The sequence below is a fragment of the Poecile atricapillus genome, chromosome 20, assembly GCF_030490865.1.
Source record: "Poecile atricapillus isolate bPoeAtr1 chromosome 20, bPoeAtr1.hap1, whole genome shotgun sequence".
Lineage (NCBI taxonomy): Eukaryota > Metazoa > Chordata > Aves > Passeriformes > Paridae > Poecile > Poecile atricapillus.
Window position 1 is genome coordinate 7519348 of NC_081268.1, and position 14484 is coordinate 7533831.

Consider the following 14484-nt stretch of genomic DNA (forward strand, 5'->3'; position numbering starts at 1 on the left):
TCTTCTCTTGGCTGGACAAACCTCAGCAGCTTCTCCTATGGCTTCTCCTCTAGACCTTCACCATCTTCATGACCCTGTGACACTTCACCATAAACCTGTGCATGCACAAACAGAAGTTCCTTTCAATTGTTTTCCCTGTGAGAAGGATCTGCTTTCCCCACAGAGCCCTGACCCAGTGCCTGTGGAGCCTGGAATTCAGAGCAGTGCCTTTGGCACCTTGGCCAGCAGATTCATGGTCAGGACTTTTGGGGTTTGACCCCCTCTGTCCAGCACCACCTGATTCTGTGACTTGGTGGAGTCACCTGCTACTCTTGCTTGGTTTGAAGCCACCACTCATCCTCCTCATCATCACACCAGGGTTTATAATTAGCTGAAGCGTGGGGACAAATGAGTTGAGAGCAGGTACAGAGCTGTTACCACTGCGATTCTCACCTCCTTACAGGCAAGGAGTAATTGGAGTTTCTGCACAAAAACAGGTCCCTTTCGGCTGCCGGTTGAACTGAATTAATAAAAGAGGGTTTGTGGCGTGGTTTTGGTTCACTGAATATTCTGACAAGTAAGCAAAGTGTTGATAAACTGAAAATAAGAAAAAATCTTTTCTCCTACAAGTCATTTGGGGCCAAATGTGATATTTTTACCACTGTTCCATCTTAAGGGGGTGGAAAGATAAACCAAAAGGAGAAAAAGCTCCAGTACTTTCAAATAGAGATTTGGAAATCTTTCCCCTTGGAGCTCTCACAACTCAAACACTGACATCTCCCAATCATTATTTTTTTCAGCATGAGCAATTTGGCAAAAGTGAAGTGAATTTGTGGGCTCTGTTGGTATTTATGGAGAGGTGTTTCTCATCTTCTCTCCTTGCCTTTCCTCACCCAAAAACATTTTGGCTGATGAATATCCTGCAGGTTTAACCACTCATGCATATTTAAAACTAGAGTGGTTAAAGAGTAATGCAAATTTAGACACTGATCAGAGCAGAATTACTGAGATTTGGGGATGGATTAGCCAATCACTGCCCGAAATAGTGAAATCCCACTTCCCTAAGGAAATAGCTTTCCAACCATTTGGGATTTTACGATGTTGTATGCCACAGTCACCCAGAGACTCAGAGCCACTGCTGAGCTGCAGCTCCAGCCCTGACTCAGTCAGATATCAGTGTCTGCAGTCTGAGCTATAAAGACATCTAGGTCAGAAGTGCCCAAATTCTGTTTTCCCAGAGCTGAGGTTTATCCACAGCACTTCATATGACTTTAACTCTGACAGATTGGTTTCCCTTTCCCTCCACATTGCCTGTATTCCTCTGGCCCTGACAGAGGAGAGGTGCTCCCGGCGTGGTTGGGTTGCTGGGCAGGGATTCCAAAGGACAAGCAGAGCTGCTCCTGGGTGTTGTCTTTCCAATATTTTCATAGGCCATCTCTCAGTTAAGGACAGAGATGTTAGTGCTCCACAGGTTGAATCCTAAAGGTGTGGGGCAGTAATTAGCTGTCCAGGAGTTTGAGTGCATAAACTCGAAGCAGGCATAGCTGAATAAAATCTAGAGTAGCACATCCTGTACTTAAAATTAAGGGTACACTTAATCTGTTCACTGAAATGAGGTCAGACATTCGTCACTTTCCAGGGTTGAGCTCTAAACTAACATAAGCTGTTTCATCTCTCCCCTGACACTTCAGTCTCTTACTAATTTATCAGCATCCTAAAGCCGTGTGTGAAGTTGCTGAAGAGCAGAAGTGTTTCAGATACAAATAGCAATTGTTAGCCTCTTCCCTCTGGTAAATGGCAGCAGGCAGAAACCTCTCTCAACCTGCCAAGAACCAAATGTGGGACACAAGGAAGAATTATTGGTGCATGAAGCTTAAAGAGATAGGGGACTTATTCCTGTACTGCAAATAACGTGTTTGGTAATTTCTCTTTCCTGAGTCTGCATTTCTGATGGAAACAGTTCACAACAACAAGCATGGGAAAACAGGGATGTGTGTGAGATCAATTTGGATCTAATGGAAGGGATAAATGAAAGGTACAGGGGTTAGGGGAAAGGTAGAAAATCCCAGGAGGCAGAGAAATGTTCACAGCAAGCGATGGAGAGTCAGAGCACCTGCATCCTGTCTGCCTGCTTATAGCAGGGATCTGGGGCTGCACAGCCTCCCTTGCATGAAACAGACCTTGCAATATAATTTTGTGCAAAATCTATCACTCTGAGCTCTCCCACTGTATAAAAATTACCTTTTAAGTGGCTAAGTAGACATCCAGCTCTATTCTTTTCTTCTTATTTCAAGAAACAATGGGAGTAACAGCACTTGCCTGCCTTACTAGAGTGCTGAGAGCTTTAATTAATGTCTCTAATTCAATTTGAACTCCTTGGATAAAAGGCACTGCCTTGTGACAGCAAAGGTATTGCCGAAAATAGAATATAATTAACACACAGATATCAATCACAAAGAAATTAAGTGTACATTCAAATACAACTTGCACTTTACAGAAAATACTTGCCTATTTTCCTCCAATAATCCTGAAGACTCATAAGATAAGGAACATTTAATGTTCCAGGCTGAATTGGTATTAGAAAAAGGGCATCTTAAGCCACCTAACAAACTCCAAGGGGCTTTAAGAGGGATCTCCATGTGCACTGGGGGATGTGTCTCCATGCTGGATGGTGCTGGAAAATGACTGTACCATGACTCAGAGTCAGCACATCCAACATTCCCTTCTCCCACTGCTTGTTTGCTGTGATCTGGAGCCATGTCCTGGCTCACCCACGGATCATGTTTATTAACAGATGTGATGATTGCATGGTCATGTTTGTTGACATGAGCCAGAAGGACCCAGCTCACTCGCTGCTCCGCTGTGCTTCTCAGTGGAAATGGGCTTTATAACTGGATTTTAGCTGCTGCATTGCAAAACTGGCTAAAATGGTTCATTCCTGTAGGACAGAAACACCTCAGGAGTCACTCAGTGGGCAGCAGGTTTGTGTTTTTGGGGGTTCTACAGCCCAATCCTGGCCTCTCCAATGAGTCCATGGTCTAAACAGTCACACAAATACCATTGTGACTCCACGTTGATAATTGGGAAGAGAGGCCAAGACCCCACACGTAAGGGCACTGCCCAAGGTCATAGGGAGAGTTTGGGGCAGAGTTGAGCAAAACACTGGATTCTTGGATCAAAACTCAGTGTCTGGCTCCCCCAGGCCTTCCCTTTCATCCACAGATTGCTTCTGTGCCAGATTTAGCTGTTAATTAGCCTTGGGTCTCCCACCCAAGGGCTCAGGACTTGGAGGCATCCCCTCCCTGCTTCTTCCCTGGCTCCTTCTTCCAAATCCACAGAACCTACTTCACATCGGTGGAGCCCCATAAAGACACCTGAAAAATTAATTTCAGATTCAAGCTTGTTAGGAGGTAGATTGAATGCACCTCACAATATTGTCTTAGACACAAGATAATCCCACTTTAGTAAGCTTTATAGCTTCCATGGGGACCAGCCCTGTGGAATGGATTAATCTTTAATGTGAAACAACATCTCTACAGCAGCTACAGGGGGGAAAAAGATACTACTAAAAAATTAAAGTTGATGGTGTAATAGTAGTCTGGACTCAGTTGTGCTCCACCATCCTCCATTGCCTCGGGCACCATTCCCTGCTCTCAGAACTGATCCAGGCAGCTTCCAGGCTGGAGATTTGATCATTTCTTCAGTGGTCTCAAGGTGTATTCTCCCCATATCTTACCTCCTGAATAGGAACATCACAGCCCCAACCATCCTGACTCCAGCTGTGCCCCAAAGGAGAGGAAGAGAGGATGGAGAGCTGTGTGTGGGGAATTAGGGACAATCTCTTTCACAAGCTGCTATTTCCCCAATGTGTGATATTCACATGTAGGACACACTGGGCTTTCTCTGAGGCCCCTTTTGTTTGGCTCTTCTCATATTTCAGTTCTCACTTGCACTGTGCTGGAAACTGGAGTGGGGCTCTCTCCACCTGGGTACATCAGAGCTCCCCTCCCCTCTCTTTGCAATAGAAATCCAACAGAGAGTGAAATATTTAAGGGGAAACTGATCCAGCCTGGCAGATGAGGAGAATAGCTGAGTGTAATGATCAGACAACCGAGGAAGCTGGGACAACATGGACAGAGCAGCTGATTGTTACCTGCTCACCCAGCTCATGGCAAATGCTGAGTTTGCAGCTGCTCACCCTGGTGGGACAAGAACAACCAGGCAGGGAAGGAGCCTGGGTGGAGAAGCAGTAGAAATACCCTTCTGAGCTGGAATTTGGAGAAGCTGAGGGTGGGATGTAGCTGGGAGCATTCCCCAGTAATCACCTTGGGCTCATGAGTGAGTGGGAGCAGGGATGTTCTGCTGCCCTCTCTTGCCCTACAAAACTCCCCTGTTTTGAGCTGGTCCTTGTGTGATGTGAGGGACTAAGCCCTGAGAACTCCTGTGAAACAGGAGCCAGTGGTGAAAGCTGATGTTAAAAACATGTCTCCAGAAAAAGATCAACCTCCTCAGTCAGGAGCTGCAGGTACCACCAGGTTTAATAACAGTAATATTCCATCTGCAATTAGAAAGAAGTTATGTGGGACCAACAGAAAAATCAAACATTGACTGACTTTCCCATATTTTATTACTTCCTCCCCATTTCTTCCTGTAATGCAACAGCTGAGTGTCATCTTTAACCAGACTTACACAACTCGGTTCTGTGGAGTGCTGCAGCTCCTGGAACACATGCTGTGCACACGTGCAGGCTCCCACACACTCTGGCACACTGAGAGGGCTCCTGAGCTCCCCAGCACAGCCAGGGCTCCAGCCCACCTGCACAGCAGCCTCACACACTCACTGCCATGGGATCAGCCCTGCCACGCTCCAGGGAAGGCTCCTGGAGCAGAGGAGATGTCTTTGTACATCTCAACAAAACCTGGTTTTGAGTCTGAGTCTTCTGTGAGCACTCTAAAAGTTTGTAATTCCCAGAAAGAAAAGATTTTGCTGAGTGTAGGGAGGTGTGCTGGAGGTGTGCCACGCTCCCAGCGCTGTGTGTGAGCCTTGGCTGGTGTGAGCAGCAGAGCACAGAGCAGAGACCATCGCTGCTGGTGGCCAGCATGAAATCTCACTGTGGCAGAGCTCTGAGCTGCCTCATTTCTCCTGCATTAAAAAGTATCTGTGCACTGTACTTTGCAGAAACAGATGGGTATCACCTGTCCTGAGGACAGCTTCTGCTCCCAGAGTTGGGGGAGCAGCCTTAAGGTCACAGCCAGCCCACAGTGCTGGCATTCCCTCCACAAAGCCCAGGAGGCTGGAGGAGGAACAAGTTGTGAGCGTGGAGAGGGCTTTTTCCAAGCAAATCCCTGGTGTGAGGAGCACAACCCAACAGGCTGAGCTGCTGCAGCAGCCACCTTGTGCTGTGGGAGCAGCAGGGACCGTCCTGGGCGCGGGGTGACAGCTCAGCAGGTCCCTCACCTGTCACCTGGGGCACGGTGCCAGCAGCCTGATGGCTGAGGAGCCGGGGATGGGAGTCAGGAGAGCAGGGCTCCCTTCCAGCTGTATCCATGGCTTGCTGAGCAACCTTTGGCAAGGCACCTTACCCCCTGATTGCCTTCCCACTCATCATATGTCCTGTCACATGCCTGGGAGAGGAGCTGGCTCGGCACAGGGCTGTCCCCAGCCTGGCTCTGCTGCTCTCCCTTGGTGGATATGCATGTTCAGAGTGTCACCCTGCAGAGCCTTGATCTTGGGAAGAGCCTCCAGATCCCAGCATCACTGAAATAACAACAGACCCCATCCCCTGCACCACACACACCTCCCCAACACCCCGGCAGGGAAGCAGGGTGAGGATGTTTTTATCTGTCAGAGTTTGGCAGGATTTCACAGCTCTGTGTGTGTGTGTGTGTGTGTGTGTGTGTGTGTGTGTGCCTGTGTGTCCGTGTGTGCTCGTCGCCAAAGCCTGGGTAATTATTTTGTTTTATTTCTTTTTTTGGCAGCACTTGAAAGTAAGAGCTGGGTCTTTATAGATTGCTCAGGTTGCACAGAGTATGGATTACAGATCATCAGAGAGACATGAAAGCAGGAGACACGTTTCTCTGGCACAGCATTAAAGGGACAATAAAGGGGTAGTTGTTGCCTGGGGTGCAGCCACCTCCTGCGCCCGGCCTTCACTCGCCTTCGCAGCACTCTGGAGAACTTCACGAGGGAAATGATGGAGAAGCTGGGGTGAGGATGTCTCAGGTCAGGACCTGGTTATTTCAAAGGTGATATATGCTCAGGAGGTTAAAAGCACCACTTAAATACATGAATAAAACACTGCCAAATGCTCTAAGCTGTAACACGGGCAAACCGAAGTCTTTTAAAACTTGATTTTTCACATCTGTTTTCACCCTGAGAGAAGGTTGTCAAAGGATCAGAGCATTTTTAATCTCTCTCTTTCTCTCTCTCCTCCCCTCCATTTCTCTTTCTCTCTCCCCTTCCTCCTGTCCCCTCTCTCTTCCAACAGGACTCCACAGAATGGAGCAAGAATGAGAGGAAAAAGGCAGACAGAAAAGCATGAACTGGAGGCTTGTTGAGTTCCTCTACCTCCTGTTTATATGGGACCATATACTCATACAGCCCTCCCACCAGGACCCAGCTGCTACCAACCAACATGTCTCCAAGGAGTTTGATTGGCTTATTTCAGACAGGGGGCCTTTCCACCACTCACGGAGCTACTTATCCTTTGTGGAAAGACATCGTCAAGGATTTACAACCAGATATAAAATATACAGGTACGTCGGCTTCCAGAGGCTCGGGGGGGATTTTAGGTGGTGGGAGCTCGTTCCCACGGGCTCCAGGCTGGGAGTGGATGGGAGATGCACCATTGTCCCTACTCCACCTGGAAATGCTGCTTTGGATCCCCGTGGCCCTCAGCTGGCAATGCAAATCGCTTCAAAGGCTGGCGTGGAGTGCTGTGATAGTGAGATGAAGGCGCTGCGGTGTCATGGCAATGTGCACAGCACAGAGTGAGATGAAAAGGAGCTGAGGGGGTGGGTGTTCTTCACTCGTGGTGACAGACAGTTCACAGGCAGGCTCCCAAGCAGCTTTTTCAAATCAATGGAGCTCTGGACAGCCCAAGCCTCTGTACCAAACTCGTACATGGGAGCTGCCAATAGCTGCAGGTTCACATAAAGATGTCACCACGCACGTCACAGTGACAGTTCTCACACTGCTGTGTAGGAGCCTTGGCTGTGTGCTGCCTACCACGCATCCTTGGAGGATTTATCTCCATGTATAAGTTGGACTTGGCCCCAGAACTGCGATCTTGGTTTAAAAAACTACAGAGAGTTAAAAACACCTACGGACAATAGGCACAATTTGGATTTCATTTTGCCTTCTAGGTTTTTAAGTCTTAGTTGTTGCTTGTTTCAAACTCTTCTTGCCAGCTGTGCTATCTAGAACCACACTTTTTCCTCTTCATTTTAATCTGAAAAGCTGGGGTGCTCACATGAACATCCTATTAAAGCAGCAAGCACTTTGGAGTGAACGGGAATAAGCCAGCAAGTGTCAGGAGATTGGTGCTGAAACCCAAAGAGACTGAAAAACTCTCCCAGCCATGTGTGCATTTACATAATTATATGGTCCTGTTGTGCTTCAGAGAGACACTTGCACACACAGCCATGCAAAGTGGTGGGCAGGGAAATGCTGGGGAACAGCCCATGGCACTGGGCTTGTGGAGACATGGATGTGGGGATGGGGGAGCAGGGAGTGACAGGGAGTGACAGGGAGTCACAGGGAATGACAGGGAGTCACAGGGGGTCACAGGGAATCACCTGTGTGCAGGGAGTGCTGTCCCGTGGGCACGGAGCCAGAGGCAGAGTAACAGAGATGTGTGAGGCATCAGCTCTAAATGAGGAAGAAAAATGAGTTGTTCTTGTCCTGTGGCCTCCAGGGAGAGCAGCACCCCCCTCCCCTTGCAGCAGCAAGGGCAGGTTAAAAATATTGTCCTGACTTGTCCCCTCCAAAACTACTCAGGGGGAAGACAGACCAAAAAAAGTGAAAACTGTTCTGCCTTTCTTCCACTGGCGAGGTCTCACTGCCTGTGCACAGAGCAGTGGAGGAGATGCCTTTTCTCAAAAGCCTTTTTCCCTGGCTGTGCTCTGCCCAGCTGCCCTGCTGCCCTGCCTGCCAAGGCACACAGTGACCCAGCCTGCAGATCCCTGCCCTGCTCCTGCCTCTGGCACCGGCTCTGCCCTTTGCTAAAGAGCTGTGCAGCCCAGGCTGCCAGCACGGAGTCTGCAGGGGCTGGGGGGAGAGAGGCACACGATGGATGTGTTCAGACATAGCTATGAACTGTCACTGTGGGTCAGGCCACAGATCCATCAAGCCTGGGATCCTGTCTCTAAGCATCACGGAGAAACGGGTCTGGAAGGACCTTGAGAGGTCATTTACTCCGTGCCTCTTCCCCAAGGCACGCTCAGACATACCTGTGTCACGTCTGACAGAGGTTTGTGGGGAGCCTGCAAGGTCTCCTGTGATGGAGGATTCACACCCTGAGCAGGCAGCCTGTGCCACAGCTTTACCTCCTCCACTTGTATAAAGGAGCCAAAACCTGGTTTGCATGTGCAGCCTGTGATTTTTTGTTTTACCTGTCAGGGGGAAAGGAATAAATTCCCTTTTGGTTTGTAGGGAACTAATATGGATTTGTAGCCTTACCTCAGTTCAGGATGAACTTTATGTATGGGAAGTGGAAAGATTTCCTCTGTTTCTGCTGAGTATTGCATTTATGAAAGACATGAGGAGAAGGTGGAGAGCACAACGCCCTCCTTCCAGCATGGGAGAAAACAGGCATCAGCATTCTGTGTGCATGGGAGGTGTCTGAGAGGGGCATTGCAGATAATGACCGTGCTGGAGAAGTCACCATTCCCAAAAAAACTGGAAATCAGACAAAATCCAGTCCAGGTAGTTCGGGAGAAAGTTCAGAGAGGACTGCAAGGGCACCCAGGGCATCTCATGGCCAAACACCACGCCCTGAGCTGAAGGAGGGAGTGGGTGCTTGGGGAATGCCAGTCATGTGTGTGGTGGTTGTGGTGCTGGGAGCTGAGCACTTTGGAAAGACAGATCTGGGACAAACCTGCTCCCACTGTGGTCAGCTGAGGAGGAGGGGAAAGCCTCGTGTGCCTCAGTAGGGCTGATGGAACCATCAGCTGGGAGTCTGGCTGGGGGCTGGAGGGCTGTTTGTTTTTAATGTCTGGCCCTGTTGGCAGAATTGGTCACTTAAAAACTGAGCCCATGCATTTTTGAAGGGGATATCAGACTCAGTCTGGCTATGGAGAATTGGTGGAGCCACAGCCAATTCTCGCAGTTAAGAGCTAGACTGTGCCCACACTCCCCCAGAACATTCAGTTTTACTGAAACCCACAGGGGTAAAATCTCATTTTGTGGGCTCCTTAAATTGACTTCTAGAATCTGTAAAGCTGTTGGGATTTTGTCAACTGTTTAATTCCAGCATAGAAGCCTCTTTCCTACCAAAAGATGCCTCTCAATTGCTCTTTGCACTAGAGTAGCCCAAGGGAGGCACATATCCTGCATTAAGGATATCACTCCTTTCCTTAGAAAAGCAGCTGATATGGAGCATGGGAATTTTCTGTGCAATCTTCTCCCTCAATGCCCCTTTCCTCCCATACTTTTTTAGGTTGGCTGGTTTTTAGTTTGTTGCTCTGTCAGGCAGCTCCTTGGGGCACTTGTGATTTTGCTGAGTGAAGTTTGGCCTGAGCCCTGCTCCTCTCCCAAGGCCGATGGCAGCAGATCTCAAACCAGCCACAGCGACCCAGGGTTTGGAGAGGATGTGAAATCAGTCCAGAGGACTTCACCCATCCCTAATTGAAACACTGTTGGACATTTAGTGGTGATTTCCCCTGTGCCCTGCTGTGTGGGAACACGGACACATCGCATTAGGATCGTGTCATTTACACTGGAAAACCACCAAGGCAAAGGCACTGCTGGTGCTAAGAGCAGCACAGGGCAAAATGCAGAATTTTCTCCTTTTTGCAGGTGATGCTAAAGAGAAAGCAACATAAAATCATGGAGGAGTCCTCATTCCATCACTGCTGAAGTCCAGAGGTTGTCAGCAGCAGGCACAGAGCCTGTTGCAGTGAGCAGGGCTATTTTATATTCTGCATAAGCAGGATTGCTGTAGAACCTCAGAGCTGATATTATCTTTCACAGGAAGCCTGGATCCAGGTCTAGCATCCTAGCATGGAGAGCCAGTTCACTGTTACAGCCTCTGAAGGCTTGTTCCCTCCTTCCATGCATTTCATTTCCCTGGATTTTAGGTCTCTTTCTTGTAAAACTTGGATCACTGATTTTCCTGGTACCCTCAGTCAAGGCTCACACCTTGCATGTGGCATTAGGAGGAAGGCAAGCAAAGGGGGAGATGTTATACATTAAATCATGAACAGAAAGAATGGATACAATTGCATTAGGGAAGCACATTAGTCAGCATTGATTCATACTAATAAGGGTGGTTTAGGGGGGCCTCTGGCAGGAAAATGCTGCTTTGATCATTATCTGTGCACGCTGGTACTAATGCAGATAGGATGGCAGATGCTGAGAGTGGTTTGTGGGATGTCTGAATATTCATTATCACCCTCCTTGTTGTTATTCCTAGTCATGAGAGCCTTGGGTACGAGGTACTGCAGGAAGGCTGGAAAACAGATGAAGCTCAGCTTGGCTTTGGGACTGGGGTCCTGCTCAGACCAGAAAACATCCCCGTTACCACTGAACAGTTAACAGCTTCAGCCCACTGCTTTGAAGTATGTTGTCATGTTGTCCTTTTTTTTTCCTTCTCTCAGAAGTTATTTAGCTATAAGGCAAAGCAAAAAGTGGGCTGAGCACTGGAATGCTCCATGCAAATTGCCAGGCAGAGGCACTGACAGAGGAATTTCCCTGATGATGCTGCTCAGCTGAAGCAAGTTCTAGAAAAAGCAACAAGAGAAAAACCCAACAAAAAACCCACACCCAAAAACAACAACAAATAAAGAACAAAACCAAAAAAGTTTCCTAAAAAAAAACCAAAACAAGAGGCTTTTTGTGCAGTGTCAGAGGTGGGAGGCAAAGAGGGGCAAGGTGAGATGGGCTCATCCAGCTGAGCAGAGAGGCTGCCACTGCCAGCTCTATGGAAAACAGGGACAGGACACAGTGCCTTGCAAAGAGGAGCCCACAGGTAGAGAGGCAGAAGGTTGACACAGGCAGGATCTGGATTATTTTGCTCTGGGCTCGTGGTGTGGCTGTGGGTGAGCTCATTTCTGTATGTCTCAATTCCCTCCCCACCCCCTGAGAAGGGGAGATGAGGAGATGACAGCACTTGCCTGCTCTGCATTGCTGGGCAGACTTAATTAAAAGCTGCAAGATGTTTGGACATAAGGGACAACAGCAATATAAAATGGATGATCACACGGGGCTGCAAGTGGAATGTGCATGTGCAAGAAGAAAAGTGAGTATTTTCCATGCGTGGGAGTTTAATTCCATTTTCTGAAATGACAGTGGGGACAGGGAAATCTGGCTCTCTGTGTAAGAGAGCAGGGAAACCCTGGGGTATAAAAAGGAGATCTGCCTTGTAACTTCTCCTGCAGTGGGACCAGTTAGAGGCTGCCTAATTTCATGAAACCTGCAAATAGAGAATCCTTCTGAGACCTCTGTCAGGTCTGCTTAAAATTCACCAGCAGATTCAAAACTTAGGGAGGTGACAGCAAAGCAGCCAGTCCTGCCCCATCCCTCCTCTGCAGAGTGACAGGACAGAGCCAGCTGCTCACATAAACTCTGTACAGCAAGGTCCCAGACAGATAAAAAGGGAAAGGAGCTTCTGAGACAGGAAAAGTTGGGAGTAACTGGCTGCACAAGCTGGACAGAAATTGGTTGGGATGCTGCCTGGGGAGAAAAAAGCTGGTTATGTTTTTTTTTTTTTTTCTCTCCCAAAATGTTGTTTCTCAGGAGAGCAGTGCAGGTCTAGGAAAAGTCAGTGGAGAGGTGAGAGGTGTCTCCATCCTTGGTGGTTTTCAAGGCTTGTCTGGACAAAGCCTCAGCTGATGTGCTCAAGAGCTGGTCCTGCTTCAAGTGGGAGGTTGGATTAGGGACCCCCAGGGTTCCATCTAACCAACATTTCTGTTATTTCCCCGTTTCTCCAATTCAGAGTGGACACTAAACTCTGTGCTCATAAAGGGATTTGCACTGGCGAATGCGTTCAGCTGCACTAGAGATTTTTATTTAGTCCTAGAGAACTCACAAATCTGAGCAGCTACGTGCTCCCTAAATGTGTCACTCCCTCAGTGAAGAGGAAGAGGAGGATCCTGAAGCCAGGATCTTTGCTGTGCACATAGCAAGGGCTACAACAGACTTAGAAATGCATATGCTGTTCTGCTGCTTGAATTTTCCCTTAGAGGAAAAAAAAAATAAAATAAAGAAAGGAGGAAAAAAGATTGGTCTCACAAAACTGTCTCACAAAACTTTCAAAGCTTTATGGCACCACAAATTAAAAACAATGAGCCAGATTCTCTGTGACATAAATACGTGAAACTGTTGACTTCAAGGTAAATTCACCAATTTATTGGCTGGAGAATGTGTTCCAGCACATCCAGCAGTGCCCAGAGCTGCACACACAGCACCAGGGTTTGTGTGGCTGCCTGCCCTGGCTGGGAGCACTGACAGCCTTTAGTGGTTCTGAGCAAAAGCAAAATGTGACTCTTCCATCAGGCACTGGGCCTGGCCGAGCTGGTCAGTGATTGTGAGGGTTTTATGGCTGCTTTTATAGCAGAATCACAGATCACAGAATTGTTTTGGCTGGAAAGGAATTCCAAGGTTGAGTCCAAGCTGTGCCTGATCCCCACCTTGTCCCCAGCCCAGAGCTCTGAGTGCCACGTCCAGGCTTTCCTTGGACTCCAAACTTCCCTGGGCAGCCCCTGACAAGGCCTGAGCACCCTTTCCATAAAAAAAAAATAAATTCTTCCTGATATTCAACCTAAAGCTCCCCTGGCACAGCTTGAGGTCATTTCCTCTTGTCACTCGTCACTCCTGTCAGGGAGCTGTGTCCCCACAAGCCTCCTTTTCTCCAGGCTGAAGTTTACTCCAACCTACAGAAGCTTGGCCTTTCCTAGCTGGAACTTCCAGGCAGATTCATACAAACCTGTGATTTCCAGAGCTGAGGAACTGACCTGGCAGAAAAACAGCATGACAGGTGTAAAAAAAAAAAAAAAAAAGAAAAAAGAAAAAAAAAAGTTAATTTTTAACTAGAACACTTTCTGCTCTCACTCATTCTGTTGTCAGGGGATAGCAAAGGGACAGGACTGTGCTGATGGAGGGTGACAGAGGGACTGGTGAGGAGGCTCTTTCCAGCAGCAATGTGCATTAAAGTTCTTTCAGAGGCCTTGTGAAGTTGTTTGCTTGTGCTAAGTTTTGGCACAGACAATATCTATTAGAGCTGCTTTCATCATCTTTTCAGGCTGTTCTTCCCTCCATTCTTCATTGACTGTTTTTGTTTTCTCTTTATTGCATTGAATTTAATCCACTGGTCACTCGAGCAGTACAAAGAATTGATTTTGTGGTTCAGTGGTTGTACAGAACAAAAATAACATTAAAAATGGGCTGATATGAAATGGATGTTTGTTCAACTTTTCAGTAAAATGACAAAATTAAAACATTTCATTTCAGGCTCAGTGAAAGTTTTTAGCTTTGCTCTTTATTTTCACTTTATTAATCCAGTGATTTTTTTTTTTTATTTTTTTTTTTTTCAATTTTTAAGGCACTAAAGTTCATCTCAAGACATGAATTCAGGCAGTGCCACTTCAAAAATGTCAGAAGAGGAACATTTTGGTTTTGAGTGTTTTGTGTTTAGCTGTTCGTTCTTCAGCTTGAATTTGCAAGGAGTTTTTATAACCTTGAGTTAGGGAAGGACTGAAAAAAATCCCAAAAAAACAAGACTGATGTCCTTATTCACTCTGTGACTTTGAAATCTTGAAACTCCCCAGGGCCCAGCTTTGATTTTCCCTGGGTTCAGCATCTTAGAATAAAGAAGAAAACCAATAATAATTTCCCCAGCACGTCTGGGCGAAGGAGTGAGAGCCAAGACGGGCAGCAGGAACGCAGCTGTGCCTGGGGAGGCTCGTGGTGCTTCCCAAATGAAACTCCCAAATTCCCAAATTCCCTGGGTGCTGGGACCTGGCTGCTGTGACAGTGACAAACTGCATGCCAGGCTGCACTCACAGATCCTCTCTCACACACCCTGGCAGCTTCTCAGTCCTGTTCCACTTGGCTGGGTGTCTGAAGCATCCAAGAAAGCACCGTGAACGTTCCTCTCAAGCAGCATTAAGGTGATGTTTAGCTCAGGTATGAATTGATGGGCACTGTTAGGCCTTTTAATCTTCACTTGGGCTTTTTTAGTTGTGCTGAAGTTCCACTGACAAGGTTTTCTTATTAGGGTTTTATGCCATGTGTTTAAAAGGGACATCAAGTCCTTTTGTTTTCCAGTCTGAGGCAAGGATTTTTTAG

At 47.5% G+C, this 14484-nt stretch overlaps 1 protein-coding gene across 1 annotated transcript in view; it reads left to right on the plus strand.

Moving 5' to 3' along the window:
* BRINP1 (BMP/retinoic acid inducible neural specific 1) overlaps positions 1 to 14484 on the plus strand; it is an 86698-nt gene that overhangs the window by 21487 nt on the left and 50727 nt on the right. Inside the window, exon 2 of the mRNA XM_058853682.1 lies at positions 6467 to 6734. Within this exon, the coding sequence (XP_058709665.1) occupies positions 6517 to 6734 (218 nt within the window). The 5' untranslated portion in view covers positions 6467 to 6516. The remainder of the gene's footprint in view (positions 1 to 6466; positions 6735 to 14484) is intronic.